The sequence below is a fragment of the Emydura macquarii genome, unplaced genomic scaffold, assembly GCF_026122565.2.
Source record: "Emydura macquarii macquarii isolate MOO-44397 ecotype Brisbane River unplaced genomic scaffold, CSIRO-AGI_Emac_v2 contig_2473, whole genome shotgun sequence".
Taxonomy (NCBI): domain Eukaryota; kingdom Metazoa; phylum Chordata; order Testudines; family Chelidae; genus Emydura; species Emydura macquarii.
The window spans coordinates 662,291-680,669 of record NW_027132610.1 but is presented as its reverse complement, the minus strand read 5'-3'; the positions used below and the strand labels follow the sequence as shown (position 1 = coordinate 680,669).

Genomic DNA, 18,379 nt, shown 5'->3' with positions numbered 1-18,379 from the left:
CAAAATCATTGAACCAACAGGTGTCTTATTTCTCCTGTTTTCATGTACTTTGTGTGCAACAGACAGTGGGTATTCTGAGTCTCTCTAGTTTCTAAGTCATTGGGGAAAAATTGTGGTCCTTAAAGTCAATGGAAGATTTGCCTATGAAAACAGAGTAGGATCTGGGTGCCTACCCCTACCTGGGAGATGCAATCCACATCTGTATCATCTTTCTGGAGCACAGGAATGACAGCACCAAAATCTAGATAAGAGATTCCTAGAAAAGGCTAACCCCCTCCTTGATTTTTAAGTGTCTGGCCCAACCTATAAGGAGAAGAAGCTGCTTCTACAACACAAACAGACTAATGAGGTTTGGATTAGAACCTGTGGAAAGACTCCCACAGGATTCAATGGGCTTTAGATCAGGCCCACATTACTTTTCGTGTTGGCCAGACAGATGCACTGCTGAGTTGGTTATGCTCTTTTCCACCCAATTACCTCCCTGAAAGCACAGAAACATTCATTTTAATTTATGCATCTTAGAAATAAAATCCACACTGTTTCCCTGTTGAGAATGCCAGATAATTTATTCATATAATTCACATAATTGGGCAATACTCAAAATTTAATCTCAATACGCAAGTAATTACACCAACTTTGACTAATACTAAAATTGATTGTTTAGAAGATAAAAAAATACTCAGGGTATGAAATGCCATGGTGAACACTGATCAGTCATAGTAACAGACACCATGTTTAAGTGATCTGGAAAACCTGTGTGGTTTTCTTCTAAACCTTCTAATCAGTTATTTCTCACTGTTCTTGGGAACTGAGTTAGTAACACAAAGCAAAGTTTTCAGTACTTAAAAAAAAAACCCAACACTTTTTTTGCGCCCTGAAAGTTACCAAGCACAACATGATCAAATTATGCTGCATTGGGACATATGAAATGTTAACCTCTTGTTTTCAAAGCAGTGCACAGGAATTTAGATGTGCTAGTGGTGCGGATGGCTCCACCCTATGCAACTTTTTGTAAAAATGCCATTTGAGATGTTCAATCATCATGAATATATTTGCTCTTCATTATGAATGCAATGAAGTCTTCAGTTCATTTCATATTCATGTGGAGTCCAATTGTAATTCTGCATATTTTAAATAAATTGTGCCCATGGAAGTTTGTCTCAAACCATATTAATTTTTCATGAAGCATGTATGACTGCATGGAAAAAATTGGTCTTTAATGTGTTTGTCTGCATTAGATTAAAGTTACATACATTATCGTCTAGATGAAGTCCAAACATGTACTTTGCTTGAAATGTCAGTAGTTATCACAAAACATATCAATAAGTTAAAAGGCTTTCACAATACAAGATTCAGATAATTATTCCACATATACAAAACACAGCTAGAGAAATACAATTCTTCAGTGCTGAATTATGGGAAAAAGTCTAAAAAAATAGAAAACTCTTGATACCTGGACATCAATTCAGAACATAACACTGCATAATGCTGCAATATGAGCACCCATTTAATGAGAAATACTCTGGAAAGAGAAGTTAAGGGGATCTAATATTTATGACAAAAATAGATGAATACTGCACCAAAAAGCATGCATACAATCGCCATGGTCATTCAATATGTTAATGATGATCTAAAGTGTGACCTAAGACAAGAATGAGGCAGTGTTTTCAAATCAAATCAATTGAATGACTACATGCTGATTAAGCTTTCTGAGGCAGCGAAGTGAGGGCACAGAGCCATGTCTGGATTCTGGAGCTGTTTTAAAATTCGCTTGTGAAATTTCTCTCGCACACGGTTAAACTCCATTATGTCCAGTGGATCCTCTTCAATCCAGAATTTATGGAATTCATGCATCAAGTAGCCTAATAAAAAGATAATATTTAAAGAATTAGAATACAGGAAAAGCTGGTCCCTCTTGTCTACAGAATAGGAAGCACTGCAATCAGAAATCATAATGCATATTGGGGGGTGGGTGAAACTAGTACTATCGAAGTCTGACGTATTATTTCATAAAGCTGTGTTAGACATACTAAGAAATGAAGCAGTACAGCGTATACATTAAATCAAGCCTATAAGAGGCATCTTTAAATAATTAAAAAAAAACTTATAAAGAGCTGCTAGCAATAGTAATGGAATTACTTTAATTTACTTCTTAACGGAGAAGTACTAATGTACTAATTTTATGACACCAAGAGTCCCATTCAGGAGAATACTTACTCACATGTTATAAAGCTTTCCCAAATCGGGATGTTGTCTTGAATTAGGGCCTGAATTTAGAGAAGCACTTTTGAAAGATTACTCAATTGCAGATGCAAACTTAAAAAAAAAATTATTGCTACTTATATCAATATAATGGCCTAATTTTACCAATGAAGAAACAAATAACTAACATTACTAGTTCTCTGCTCTCTTGACATGCAGTTATAGAACTGTTAACTTGTGTCTGGATAAACCAAGTGAAATACAAAATATACTTTAATATTAAACTACAGGCTGCAAGTATTAAGATAAAAACAACGAGAGTTCTGTAGCACTTTAAAGACTAAAATTTAATTTCAGCAGGCATAAGCTTTCATGGGCTTCAGCCCACTTCCTCAGATGCAGTTGGTAGAAATAATACAGCAAATATTGGCAACATACATAGGAGGCAAATAGATAACATTAATAAGAATCAGTTTTAACCAAGTGTCTTTTGTTTATATTCAATGATTCTTGTGCTCAAATATCTATGAAATGACACTTGTGAAGTTAACATACAATTTGAAAACAAGAAGTCACTGGCTCTTTGCAAGGAACATTCAGTTATTTAGAAAAACAAGTGTATATGAATAAAGGATTCCAGCACATTGATTTTTACAGATAATCCTGGATAAAAAATGCCAGGGGCAAGAAATAATTGGCCTTGGCAAATCCCCCTTGTGTAGGAAAAAGGTTTGCAATGAACATATACCCTGTATCTGTGAATCCTTTGTGCTTTACACTATAATACCTGCTTTGATAAAGGACCATTTAAAAAAAAAAAAAAAAAAAAGCAAGCCATTTTTTGCGCCTGCTGTGATTTCTGCATCAGCTTCCTGGGCCTGGTCTACATTGGCAATGGAGGTCAACCCCCTAAAGTATACATCTCCAATGGCATGTAAGTTCCGTCAATTTAAAGCGCGGTAAAAGTCAATCTAATAAAACCACCTCTGCAAGTGGCATAACACTGAATTCAAATTCCAGGGATTGAATTTGCATCAGTGTAGGCAGAGCACAACATAAATCAATGCCATTGGCCTCTGGGAGGTATCCCATAATGCCCTGTTTTGACCGCTCTGGACATTCACGCTCCGCAGTAACGTGGCCACATAAACAGGAAATGGCTCCTCCCCTCAAGTCCCAGAAAATTTTGAATTTCCATTTCTGGTTTAGACAGTGTGGAGAAAGCTTTGTAGCTGAACCGCTCATGGCAGCTGCATGGCCCAAATGCGCTCCAGCTAGGAGTTGGCCAGAGGTCTTGGTTCTAATTGGTCTGTGGGGCGAAGAGTCTGTTCCGGCTCAGCTCTGAGCCAGCAAAAAAAATTTAGATACCTACGAGAAGATCTCACGGCATGTTGGAGATAGGGCACAACAGGGGCTCGCAGCAGTGCCACATTAAGATCAAAGAGCCAAAGCAGGCTTCTCAGAAAACTAGGGAAGTTAACAGCTGTTCTGGCTCCTCGCCCAAAACATGCTGCTTTTACGAGGAGCTGTATGCAATTCTCGGTGGGGACCACACCACTGTGCCACCACGCAGCATTGATACCTCCAAAGAAACCCAGTCCAGGACGAATGAGGACGACTCTGTGGATGAGGAGAGCAGGGTGCAGGAGAGTGGGGTATCCATTCTCCCTGAGAACCAGGACCTGTTTGTTACCCCAGAACAGTCCAGCCAACCACAAGACAGCAGGACTGATCGAGACGCAGGGGAAGACACATCTGGTGAGTGTGTATGGCAAATCTTTTTCTTGTGGTTATGTCCCCAGTCCAGCTTCTTAAAAGGAGTTTGTGTTTTTGAGAGAAAGGTCTTACTGGGTGGTGGCAAACTTCAGTGGAAGGTTACTCTCGGAACAGACTATTTATGTGCAGAGGTGTGCTTCGAGAATCCTCTGTGGATATCTCAAGGAAACTTTCATGTAGATAATCTGTTAACCTTTGCAGAAGGTTTCTGGGGAAGGCAGCCTTATTTCTTCCGCCATGGTAGGATACTTTTCCTTGCCACTCTATTAAATGAGCAGGCATCATCGCAAAACACAGCATAGCAGCATAAGGGCCAAGCCTATACCCCGATGCTTGCAGCAAATCTTCCCTTTCCACCTGCGTTACCTTCAGGAGACTGATATCACACATGGTCACCTAGGGAAGATGGCGCAAGTTTAAAGTACCAGAAAGACCAATACAGTCACTCTGTTTTATTCCTCTGCCATGGACGGGGTCCCTGGCACCTCCACAATACTATTCCTAGTCGCAATGGGCATTATGGGTCAGGACGCTGGTTGCTCTATGTCTTCTGCTGCTACAATTCACCCACAGTGTCCTTTCATCTGTTCTGCCCACCTCCTCCCAAACTGGTCCTTAGCATGTTACAGGGGAGTCTGGTGATCCCTCTCCTTGCTCAAGCGTGGATTGTGGATTTTAGTGCTAATGAAGCCTCTCTATAACAGATTCAAGGACCCCTTGCTTACCATGTCTGTATCGCCAGTCCGACCCTTCCGAGATGTACAGAATGGAATGCAGGTCTGGCTTAGTCTTGTGAACATGAAGGGGAATCCTTTTTACATTGTAACATTTCCTTTACTACTTTGGATCAGCTAACAATGGCAACTTTGTGCTTTGCTTATCTTACAGTAGACACCTCGGCCTTAGGCACCCCTTGCCGAACTCCAGCTGAAAGACTTTCCCCGATTAGGAAGCAGAAAAAAAACCCATGGGATGACATGTTCAGTGAACTAATGAACGCCTCCACGGCTGCTGACACAGAGCTCAGAGCCTGAAGGATGTCCTTGTCTGAAAAACTAGACATGGACATGGAACACAGAAGATCTGCACAGTAGCAGGAGTGTGATACACAACAGGAGATGTTGCATATTATGAGGGATCAGTCCGAAATGCAGAGGCATCTGGTAGAGCTCCAGGAAGATCAGAGGCAGGACAGACTCCTTCTGCAGCCCCTACAAAATGCTCTGCTCCCTACTGCTTTATCTGCCCCCTCCCTCAAGCAGTCTAGGAGGAGACTGAGCAGGGTAAAGTACGTGCTGCATTCCACATCAGGGGAGGCGAGCAAAAGGACATGACAACCCCTTTAAGAACTGCATGCAACTACAGTTGCTTGCACAGTGACACTTTAACAAGGCTACCCCTCTGGAACTTTTAACATTGTAGTCTGTATACAGCAAACACAACGAGAGTCCTGTAGCACCTTAAAGACTAACAAATTTCTGCGGGCATAAGCTTTCGTGGGCTGCAACCTGCTTCGTCAGATGCAAATCTGAGGAAGTGGATTGCAGCTCACAAAAGCTTATACCTGCAGAAATTTGTTAGTCTTTAAGGTGCTACAGGACTCTCGTTTTTACAGTGTTAAGTTATCCTCCTTCCCCCACTCTAAAACGGGTTACAAATAAAACTTTGAAGCATTAAAAAAAAATCTGTCTTTATTCATTCATAGCTTGGGTGGGGAGAGAAGGGGAGGAGGCCGCTGCAGCAAGGGTGGGGGATGGGAAAAAAGGCACAGCACTGACATACATTACTGCAGGTCATTGCAAAACCAGTTTTTCCAATGCTTCCCAAAGTCAAAGCACTCCACGGTTGGCTCTGAGCATAGCGCTGGAATCTGGCTGCTCAAAATTTGCAGCCAGCCTATTAGCCTCCATGGCCCAACCCTGGGGGAACTTCCCCCCTTCATTTCACACAAATTACGGAGCACAGAACATGTAGATATGGGATGTTCTTTTCATTGATGTCAAGCCTAGTAAGCAGACATCTCCATCTGGCTTTTAAACGGCCAAATACACATTCCACCACCAGTCTGCACTTGCTGAGCTTGTTATTGAAATGCTCCTTTTCGCTGTCCAGCTGGTGTTGGGCAGCATTAGCCAAGGAAGCAAGGGGTAGGCAGGATCTCCCAGGATCACTATTGGCATTTCGACATTCCCAATGTTTATTTTTTGGTCAGGGAGGAAAGTGCCCTCCTGCATCTTATTGAACACACCCGAGTTCCTAAAGATGCGCACGTCATGCACCTTTCCAGACCACCCTACACTGATGTCGGTGAAATGTCCCTTGTGATCCACAGGGGCCTGTAACACCAGTGAGAAGTATCCCTTCCAGCTTATGTACTCTGTGGCAAGGTGGTCAGGTGCTAGGACAGGGATGTGTGTGCCATCTATTGCCCCCCCCCACAGTTTGGGACCCCACTGCGGCAAACCTGTTCACTATGTCCTGCACATTTCCCAAAGTCACTAATTTTCTTAGCAGAAGCCTATTGATGGGCCCTGCACACTTGCATCACAGCAGCTCCAACGGTAGATTTACCATCTCTGAATTGATTACCAACTCACAGGTAGCAGTCTGGGGTTGCTAGCTTCCACAGAGTGATGGACACTCGCTTCTCCACTGTCAGAGCAGGTCTCAACTGAGTATTCACCTGCTTCAGGGCTGGGGACAGCTACGCGCAAAGTTCAAAGAAAGTGGCCTTTTGCATACGAAAGTTCTGCAGCCACTGCTCATCATCCCACACCTTCATAACAATGAGATCCCACCAATCTGCTTGTTTCCCAGGACCAGAACCGACACTCCATGGATTGAAGATGATGCATGACAGACTGCAGCAAAATGGGAATTGTTCCGCTCTATGGCTTGTAGCAGGGCGGTCTCAGTAACATAGCTATTTTCTGTGCTATGGCTCCTCTCTCACCTTTGAAAATACTGCAGAATAAGCTGTAAGGTATTTGTGATACTCAGAACGATGGAGCCTGCTCAGCTCTGCACTATGTCTCTCCGGCAATGGCGTGCGCGCAGCATAGAAAAATTGGTGTGAAAGAGCGTTTGCAGTTTGTGGGACAAGAAAGGAGGGGGAGGGAGAACATTGCATCATGGGAGGACAAGCTTCCCAAAAGCCTCTGCAACTAGTTGCACTGTGGGATAGCTACACACAGTGCACTGCTTTGAATGTCGACCCAAGCATGGCGAGTGGGGATGCAAGAGCCTGGTACAAGGAACATGGTGTAATCATGCTCCTGTGACTTCTAAAATTCAGCAGGTGGAAGTCGATTTAAAGTAAATCGACCTCAGTCTGCAGTGCAGACTACCCCCAGCAGTAGTCTGCAGTTAGATCATGATCAACAAACAGCTCTGTGTCAAGAAATGCTATGGATTGTGTGGTCCTGTTCAGCAAAGCACAAACACGTGCTTGAAGTCAACAGATCTTACACACATCCTTATGTGCTTTCCTGAATAGGGATGGACTTAAGTACACGCCATGGGCTTTGCTCAATTTGGGCTTATTCCAGGACACTTTCGTTACATAGCTTTCTCCTTCTTGGTTTGATAAACATCTCAGTCTATTCACTTCCAAAATGGTACCTTATTGCTAGACTTTACAGTAGATTCCATGGTCAGGTTATAAACTAAACCATTTCCATGTATTTGGGAAGTCAGATGCTCCTCCGAAAGCTGGAAAGTTTTTTTCTGATGGAAAAACCTAGCTCAGCAAGACACTTTAAAAATAAAGGTGAAATATTATGGCTGGGATTCTCCCTGACAGATTCACGCGTTTCAAAAGTATTATTTATACAGTATAAGCAGCGGCTTGGTGTTCAGTGTGTAGAGTCATTTTTATTATGACAAAAGAAATTTCAGATTAATAAGATGATATAGACTTGAGTGCATTGCATGTAGTGTCAAGAGATGTCAGTGCTCCCTGAGAATGGTGAGTCCAATTCTGCACTCAGTGATACCCATGCAGACCCACCAAAGTCCAGGGTTGGATGGATGCAGATGAGGACAGATTAGGCCCAGAATGTGAGAGGTCAGATTGGTACAGCTATTGTATTCTTTCACCTAGAAAAAGAGTACTTACTGTGCACTGTAATTTTGACTTTCAGATTCAGACATGCAGCCTGCAGGCATTTGCTGCAGCCTAATTGTGTTTCAATTTTTCTCAGCTGTATTCAATTAGTGGAAACTGAGGATGACTAAGGCCATGGGGGAAAACTGTCAGAGTGTAGTGGGGAAGAATACAGAATCATCAAACTCAGGAGCGAAAAGAATTCATAAAGGCTGGTTCTCCTTCCCACTCCCCAGACAATGAAACTGGCTTAACAATAACTTATGTTTTGTGTGGTCAGTCTGTCAGATATTGGATCGTAGAGAAAGCAACACTCCTTCCCCACATCTATCCTGCTGTTCTTCCCACACACAATCCCACCATCCTGGGTGTACTCCAGCCACCTCCCCATTCTCAGCAGCTCCACCACCTCTCCACCCACAAGGGAAATCTACCCCACCCTGGAATTCTTAGTCCTGTGGTTTGTATCCGCCTGCAGCATTAAGCCAGGAGAAAGGGTGGCAAATGCAATTTCTTGGCCCTGTTGGGCCTGCTCCCAATCTGTCTCCATGCCTGATCAGCAAGCACCCCTGGTTTTGTAGGCACACAGAGCAGGCAGTGAAATAAGATGGAATTGTAAGGATGAGAAAGAAACATCTGCGGGATCAACAAGCAGAATAGTGACACCTGGTGGCTGGAGCTGAACCCTGGAGTACAAAAAACAAGCAGTCACCTCCCAAAAGACCTTTCTAAAGTATAAAAATTACTTCAAAAATCTGGGTGGATTTCACGAGACTTTGAGGACGTAGCACCACTGGAGATAACAGACAATGTGAAAACCACATAAGCTTATCTAGAAGATCCACTCACAAAACAGACACACAGGCCAGAAATGTTGAAATATCTGTTCCTCTTTGTTTGGAAAACAATGGATAGTAAATTTACTGTAAACACACACATTCAGCTCCAGTCTGTAGAGATTGTAGTGAAATATTTTTATCTGTCACATGCCACACAGTAAGAACGGTAGCTCCCCTGAATTTCTGCCAGCTACCTCCAGTCAACTGTGACAGTCCAGAATCCATCATAAAACCACAAGAGCTGAGCCCTGCCAGTATATGGAGCTTGCCCACAGGGACCTGGGTAATGAGTCGTCTTATACAGTAACACAGTTTTGAAGAGCTTTAGTGAATATTTTAAGCACTTCGGGATTTATTATTTACTATATCTACCAGCCAGAAGCACATTACAGACATAAAATAAGACAGGTCTCAGCCACAAAGGTTTTATTGTAATGTAACCGAACACCATCACTAAGGGGAAACAAGGAACACAGGTTTGATACTATTTCCATTCCTTTTGTCTTTAATGATCTTATTTGAAAAATGTAATACCTCCAACTTCCTCATTACCAAATGCTTGCTTATATATTTTCCATTTTATTTTCATCTCCTTGTCATTCTAACCCGTTTCCCCACTCATCTTTATCCATTAATTCACTACCCCCTCATTACCCTACCCTTCATCTGCCACTATATGCAGTCTACTAGTTAACACTATTTACTCTTTTATAGTTCAATCAAACCCTTCTCTAGTTACTTCCATACCTCCTTTTCCCCCTACCCTGTCGCCAGGCCCTCCAAACCATTTATAGGATTTCTCATCCTGACAAGCCCATTTTTCTAAGTTCAATTTTGATTTTTTCTGTAAAGCTAAAATTCAGATCCTAATTCACCAGTTTTACTGAGGTAGCAGAGGGCTGTCCGAAGAGAACAGGGTCTCTTATACCATGTGTGTGAAATAAGAGCTGAGAACATTCACCTCTGGACCCTATACTTCTGAAAAAGGTCCAGCTGTCAATGCATCAGTTCAGCATTCATGTTTACAGTGCTGAGTCACTGCTCTGCAGTTTATCTCTATCATAGATGTTTTACAGGTAGGCACTGCAGAGGTGATATGATATTTTGAGAGAGGGAGGTCTGGCTTGGATAAATGGGAGGGTTCCTTTGGTTTGGCTCTGTCAGGTTCCCCCCCCCCCTTTTTTTCCTAAACTGGTTCACCTGTCCGTTTTGCACAATAACACAGTTACCAGAAAGAAGCAGAATGCTCCAGAGTCCAAATGTCACAAAGATAAAATAATTAGGTTAGGATGCTGCCACTTGTGCATTGTTCCATGCAATTCACCAGACCGAAGTGATTTTAAGATAGATGGGAAAGTGTTACTGGTAATACAAACAAAATGAAAACTTACAGAATGTCTGTTGGAAATGGGATAACGTCGGAGCCTCTGGAGCAACATTGTAGAAATGGGTCTTCAGAGCACCACTCACAAGCAAATTGTATGCCAGGTCAGTTATGTTAATGCCAACAATAGCAAAAGAGTAGCTGGAAGAAAAGTAAAGAGTAGGATTTATGGGAAATGCTGGTGCTTTCCCAAGTGAAACTAAAAGGCTGGGGAAAATAAGTGCACCACAGATTTTGTTTTTAAGAATAATGCTTGATATTGGGTTAATTTTCTCTCTTACCTGACAAAAAAGTAAATGAGAACAAAAGAAAATATTAATCCTCTATTTTGTACTTTTAGTGGCAGTGTTAAACCTATAATATCTGCCTGTACCACACTGAAAACAACATATCAACATGCTAGCCATTTTCATTGAAGCACCATGGAAATATTTCTGTAGAAGAAGAATAAGGACTGCTTATTAAAGTCTCAGTGTTCCAGAACTCATAGTACAAAGGGAATGCTACATCTGACTCAGTTTTCATTATGACAAGTAATTTATTATTATTACCGCCCTGCTACACTTTAAATTACCACCTGTATTGTACATACATAGTTACCCATAGCTAAGAATGCCAGACTTGGACCACTGTTAGATTTAACAAAACTCTGCCTGGGAGGGTATTATACAGTCTCTTAAACCATATAAAAAGAGCCAGTTGAAAAATATGCACAAGTTCTCTGTTTGTCCCAGCAGCTACTGGAAATGAGTGGATAAAATATGCTTTGAATGCCCATAAGTTTACTTAGCTGTTGGGAAAAGCCCAGACAACATGTAAATAAATCTCTAGTATAACAATTCAGTTACCTCAACTCTAGATCAAAGATCTGTTTGAAACAGAAATGAATTATCTGCATAATGGGGCAACATTCGATACAGTCAAGGAAGTGAATGATCAAGGAAGGTGCATTTTAATAAGCTGTCAGTATGGTCCTTGTGTTAGAAAAAGGACTTTATTCCTTGATTTGTGACTCATTAAACAAAGGAATTGGCCTCATCTATTTTTTTTTTTTTTGCGTGGGGAAGACTGGAGAAAGTCTGCTAGCAGACACTTTCCCCAAGGAAGGGGTCACATCCCATGCTGACACTAAGAAGAGAGGCAAATATGCTTTTGTTACAAGGTCTGATAGGAAACTTAAGAAAAGTAGTTGCTTTTTTTTTTTAAACTATCCCTATACAACAGGCTCACCAGACCTTTCTAGGAACTTGAGTGGATAGTTAGCATCTGTTATTGTCCTGAAACACTGAAAACCTAGTTTAAGATAATAAGTCATTGCTGTAGGATCATGTCTTTTTGCTGGAGGAAGGTAAAATTGGTGTACCTGAAAATTCACTTAGTCTCAAAAGCCTTGAGGTTACAGAGAAGGAATAAGAGAACCTAAAAGTTGCCAGTGCTAAAACCAAGGGTGATCACACTCAGACTGAAAGGACCCTACTGTTCTGAGAGATATTCTACCATTGATGTTTGAAATGTTACTCTTTTATTGCTCAGGCCAAATTCTATTCTCAGACACACGTTAGGAAAGATCTAGCCCTGGGAATCTTGAGTAATGCAGTCATGCCAAAATCATGGCTAAGAAATTCCACATCACCACTCATCCCATTATTACAGTTGCTGGCAAGTGGCCTGTTTGTAAATCAGAACTCGTCTATGCCACAGTCAGAAGTGAGATCTCACCTCATGATGTCTATTCAACCCTTGATAAGATATGTGCAGTTACACACTGTTTCAAGTGGATACTTATTTTAAGAGGTCCTTCCTGTTACTATCAGAAAAACAGTACATTAGCTATAATCAACGTATGGCTAAGATAACATCATTTACAGTTTTATGCGTGTTTATACTGAAATTTCAAACAATTGAAAACTTTTTTTAACAAACAGAACAGATTTTTAGCTATACAATGCCAATCAGCATAGTTGTGCTTATGTCAACTTTAAAAATAAAATCTTATACTTACCCAATTGCCTTATCAAACTTTTTCTTCTCCCATTCAGCTTTGCTGAATTGGCTGGAAAAAAAATGAATTCAGATGTTGCCATACACTGCTTTTCAATTGGTCTTACACTGTAATGTTATCTAGCACAGGCTGGGTATTTTAAGCTCAGTTGATCTGTCTAGAAGTATTTGACTCTGCTTCCATGATTTTGCCATAGTTTGATCAAAGTGGTATAAAAGGTTTGAAGTGAGATTAGCTTCCTTGCCTTATGGCACCTCCATAAACTGTTCTCATCAGTGCAATCTGAAAAGAGGCTGTGGCAATGCTATTCTCCCAGTCAAAACCAATTTATTCTATATCTGCTCCAAAAAGATGGTCCACCTCAGTTAAGCTTGAACAAGTGTTGAAAACGCTACATTTCTTTTAATGCTGATCAAGGATGACTTTAGCCTTTGGTATTCTCCAAGATACACATGACATGAATCACTTGAAACAAACATAAAAAATAATACTCCAATAGTGAATGGATAGGGGAAATGTTATCTTACAGAATACGCTTTTTATTAATCTGAGTGAATTAGCAATTACAATTTAAGCAACATTATAAAGTATCAGTATTTATTGCTGATTAATTACAAGAAAGTCTAGAGCAGTTTTTAGATGCTTATGCGCCACTCAAAACAGAAAATTAAAGTGATTACTTTATCTTTCCGGATGTAAGATAATAGGGTTTGATAATGATTTCTAGTAAAAAGATTGGGCATAGCTTGCAAGTGTGAATTAACTGAGATTTAATTGGCCGCAGCTGAACTGTATATACCACATTCCAATGACATTAACGAGATTTTTTTCCTGAATAAGCACTAAAAAGAAATTTCAGAGTTTAGATCCACTGTATAGGGAAATATACTTGAGTGCAAGTGGGACAGCCATGTGCCATGTTTAGATTACAGCTGAATTGTGAGAACTCGGACTATATTATATAACACATACTTCCATGTACATATCATTTCGAATAATTTTTGCACGATTAGGAATATCCACAGTTAGTCTTCCAAAAGACATTACAAATAAGCAGAATAGGGATTCATGCACACATTCATCTGAATGCTGATCCACTTATCTTCACAATCTCCAAAACTCTGTTTTCAGCCCATACAGTTTGGTGAATGCCTGAAGCAGGTTTATTACTGCCCAGTGAAGGAGGCACCACATTAAAAAGCGTCCATATTTTGTGTCATATATCATCACAGTGGAAGATCGCCTAGGTTCAGTGATGCTCTCAAATGAAGATAATGAATTACTAAATGAGAAGGTGGACCAGGAATACATTTCAACAGAAATAGAAACAACATTCGTCATCATCACACAAACACCAACACAGCCACTAAAAACCACACTGGAAAACACAAAGAGCATCACTAGAAGCATTTTATCCTCTTGTGAAAGCTCTTCAGAGGATAGAGCATGCACACTCACGTACAACATTCCAAAAGGTTTCTGAACAACATGTAAATGAAGAATACTAATGGAATTCACATTCCCTCTTTCACAAACACACACACACACACACACACACACACACACACACACACACAGATTGTGTAGCTACATTGGTGCAAAAATTCCCTAGTGTAGATAGGCTCATAATCCAAATTCAATTTGCCATGTAAACCTAGTGAACATTTGCAGCTTTTAATTAAGATCTTTGTTTTCTTCACACTGAAGGATAAAACTATGTTTTTAAAATGAACATGACACACCCTGTATATTGACAAATACAAGTTTCCCTTAATGAAGATGCTAATGGTAAAAAAACAAAACAAAACTGTCCCCCATTCACAGGGTGAGCAATATAAAAAGAGTAGGCAAGACCAGGGGAAATGAAGTAAACTCTTAATAATAAAACAAACTAAACTTAATAAAGAGATTAAAAAGCTGTGTACAATAATAATGGAAAGATACAAAGCTCCTTTCTGTAGGAAACTGCTCTTTTCAGATTTTGCTAAGATATAAATGGCTTAATCAACAATACAGTATGCTAATTTTGACTCAATTTTATCTAACATTAAATATTTCCAAAATTACCATGCAACAGAAATATTTCTAAGAGAAAACTCACATTAAGTGTAAAATATTATTTGGCTTGGGTATAATAATTGTTTCTTATGCTATTGCAAATTGGGAACTAGTATCTATAAATTATAAATTTCTATCAAGAAAAAAAAAAAAACCTAACAAATAAAACTAAGCTTTCACAAACTAAGGTGGGTCTGGCCTGGTTAGTCTTTAGATGAAGACTTCTAAGGAAAGTGCTGGAGCAAGTGCTTTTGGCAATTCAATAGCAACACACACAATGAATCAAAACCATTCCCATGTGCTGAGACAGGAACCATTGTTCAGATGAAATATAAAATGAATATCCTAACCAAGTTTTGATTTAAGCAATTACATTTTAGCTACCTCTCTGCTGTCTTCACTTCCTGCCCTACACAGTTGTGCTATGGGACAGACACTACACTGGGTCCAAAGGTGGGGAAATTATTGTCTGTGCCTTATAACACTTGTAGCTGATTTTATCTATGATCGCTTATTACAATTTTTCTGAGAACCAAAAATTTGCACTACATCACTCAAAAAGACATGTTCGATAAAATCCACCCTTGTTTATTATGAAGAGCACTAAGAAGAAGTGGGGCTGCCAAAAGTAGGGGGGTTGGAAAAGAGCTTTCCTATTGGTCTGATTTAATGACTAGCTGAGATAATTTGTTACCACTTATGACGGGTTAATGCTGCTGGCAGACAGATTATTTGTTATCCATTTATGATTTTGTTTAAAACTTCTGTGCCGTTATTATTAGGTTGTCATATTGTTAATTGTCTGGGTGCCTCTAGCTTTTGTTTGGACGTTTCCCCCATTGCTTACATTGAAATAAAGAAGATATAAAGGCTAGTAGCCTAGGAGCCAGGTGGCCTGAAATTCTATTCCTATTCCCACTGCTGGTTCTGACAGGCCTTAATAATACTTTGTGCTTGCATTGTACTACACAAGTATTTAGTGAGGAGATTAAGTGAAGGGGACATGTGATAGATGTCTATAAGTTCAGAAATGGCATAGAGAAGTTAATTGGTCACTCCTACTTTCATCCTCTCTTACGACAAGAACAAGGAGATATCCAGTGAAACAAGCAGATTTAAACCTGATTACATGAAGTGCTTTTTTTATATAATGCACATAGAACTCATTGCCACAAGGTATTACAAAAGCCAAGAGCTTAGCAGGATTTGTTATGTGGATAATGAGAATATTAGGGATAAACAGTCTTGTTCTTTGGGGCAACTAACTGCCCAGGGGCTGAGGGGAGTGGGAAGAAACTGTCTATGAGCAGGTTTTTCCATTATTATTCATTACATGAGCTTCTTGCACCTTCTTCTAAGGTATCTGGCTCTGGTCTGATCTGGTATGGCAATGTTCCCAGGAGATCAGAACTAAGGAATAGCAGATAGTTGACATGAACTTGTAAGCTGGGAACAGTTATTTGCCAAATATTTATGACTAGTGAGTCAAGGTCAAAGAAGTCAGGATCAGCGTTCATGACTTGAGAATTGTAAATAAAGAACTGAATTTGTCACACTTTATTTGCAACAAATAATTTGACCAATTGTAGCTATGAGACACAGAATCATCTATAAATATGAGGATGTAAGGCTGACATTTGATCTTATATGCATCAGCATGTTTAATCGCATCAGATCCTTGTGCAGCCAGCCAGAGTTGGTGACCATTGTAGCACTGAGCTAGAGAAGGGAATACATCTAATACACCCTTGGAAAATGCTTTGATATGTGTTGGGTTTAGTCTGAATAAAGCTTGATCTTTATTTACATGTAAAGTCTTACAAAACTGAAAGGAAAGGAAAAAAAAATACCTTAGCTCCTCTTTAGTGACTTCCCTTCATTGTGAAAGACAAGAGAGAATTAAAGAAAAGTACATACAAATATAAGTAGTTTAAAATAAAAAGAATATGGAATAAAATGAAAATATTTAGCGCTAAACAAACTATGTCTGATTCAGTACATGAAGCACAGGAGTTTGACCCCTCAGACTGATTAATCTACAGTAGATAGCTATTTTAATTTAGCTATAGGACTTGTCTAAAAGGACAGTTGGCGTTTCAAACAGCGGTAGGTCAGAGCATTCTTGGGAACTTTTAGTGCATGGCAGCAGGGTCCATACGGCCAGTTAGTGCACGGCAGGCTAAGGCTTTGTAGACTGACACCCCGGCTTGCTGTGCATTAACTCTCTGCATAGACAACCCCATGGACAGCATGTGGCAATACCGAAGCACACATGTCTAACAAAAATGTAGTTGAAACCAATTTATTTTTAGCCCCAAGCATTACCTGTATTTCGGCTGAAGGGAATCAGAGAGAACTTGCTGAGCTACTGCAGCATCCCGTTCGGCAAAATATCTGTAGATACACACATTTAAATATTTTATGCAATTTGTGAACGCAGTCAGGAAATTCTTAGTACTGCAAGCTATATTCATACAATAGTCCCAATCCTTTCAAATACTACCCAGGGCAGTTCTGCATATGTACAATATTTAAAATGCTTTAATATATTGATTTTAAAACTATTAGTGTATATATAAAGTATCCAGATATCTATATATATATATATATATATATATATATATATAATAAAATAGTATGACACTAACACATTAAGGCGTGTGTGTGACATGTCCCACCTCTGATGCACACAAAACAGGAGTCCATTACAACCCCACCTACAAAGAGATGTGGCGCTTGAACTCAAATATAGCAGCTTCTGCTTTTAGGTCTGGAGAACCCCTGTTCAGCCCCCAGACTGTCAGCCAAGATGGTGGCTATCACCATATCACAATGCAAAATAGAAGGAGGAGGATTTCTTTTCTGATTAAAGCTCAGAATTTGGAACCAGGAGCCTGAATTCTAAGATAAGCTCTGCCACAGACTGACTTTGGAGAAGTCACTGAACCTCTCGACTCCCTATCTGTACCATTAAGTAATCATTTCCCTGATGTCACAGGGATGTTGTGAGGCTTAGTTTATTAAATAATTGTAAAATGCTTTGATATCTTTAGATCGAGGGACTGGAGAAGCACAGGATTTTTATTTTATTAATATTGACAGAGACATCAAAAAATCAACCTGTTAGATATTATGTTAACAAATAATGAAAAATAAATGGTTATTTAAAATTCATCAAAGCAATCACAGCTGTATTGCTTTCAGTACCTAATTATAAGGATGAATGTGGTCTAACTACAGACAACAACCAACAGTGACTGCATTTTATCAGTTCCAACCAGTAAGTCAGAACAAAACTCCCAAAAGGAGCAAATACGAATAGGCAGACAGACAAGTTTTATATCTTTACACACAAAAAATACAATAAAGCAAAATAAATGCTATATGCCCAATGGAAATGTTTCTGTTCTCATTTTTAATTAATGTTTCACAAATGGATCCAAACACAACAGAAGAAAAAGAATTACCGCAGTGAATTATGGGCATTGTTTAAGTTTCAGGATTCATGGATTAAAAAATCAAAACATTTTTTTATTAAAGAAACAATTCCATATCAAGAGAAAATTAAGTTAGTTTTTTGGCACAGGTTTTCCCGAGATGAGTGTCTTTAGTGTTTCAGGAATTTTTTGTATAAACTGTTAACAACATTCAACATTTGTATTATATTAGTGGAAGCAGTATTACATCTTCAAACTAGAGAATCTGTATATCTACTTACAACAAGTTATATAATCCCAGGAGGCCCATCCCTCTAAAATCTGTTTTCGGATCGTCACCTTGGAAACCAATTTCACACCACTGCTTCGAAATCCGAGCTTCCAATGGGGAATCAGGCTTCAAACATTTCCATAACTGGGAATATTAGATAAGTTAAGATGAAGTTTTCATGTATATAGTAGGTCTTCATTTTTATGAAATTCTCCATGCAACCTAAGTGCATCACTATGCATAGCATTCAGCAACCAGAGCCTATAGCCATGTACCAGCCCGTAAAAAGTTTGCTTTAATACAGC

At 39.7% G+C, this 18,379-nt stretch overlaps 1 protein-coding gene across 5 annotated transcripts in view; it reads right to left on the bottom strand.

Moving 5' to 3' along the window:
- Positions 1-1,192: 1,192 nt before the first annotated feature.
- Positions 1,193-18,379, bottom strand: part of ELMOD1 (ELMO domain containing 1) — a 64,454-nt gene continuing 47,267 nt past the window's right edge. For 4 of the 5 annotated variants that reach the window (XM_067562800.1, XM_067562799.1, XM_067562797.1 and 1 more), the window contains 6 exons: positions 18,085-18,218; positions 16,692-16,760; positions 16,217-16,240; positions 12,309-12,359; positions 10,314-10,447; positions 1,193-1,862 (listed from right to left, as the gene is read on the bottom strand). In XM_067562800.1, the coding sequence (XP_067418901.1) occupies positions 1,690-1,862; positions 10,314-10,447; positions 12,309-12,359; positions 16,217-16,240; positions 16,692-16,760; positions 18,085-18,218 (585 nt within the window). In that variant the 3' untranslated portion in view covers positions 1,193-1,689. The remainder of the gene's footprint in view (positions 1,863-10,313; positions 10,448-12,308; positions 12,360-16,216; positions 16,241-16,691; positions 16,761-18,084; positions 18,219-18,379) is intronic. The other variant, XM_067562802.1, reaches the window with a different exon arrangement.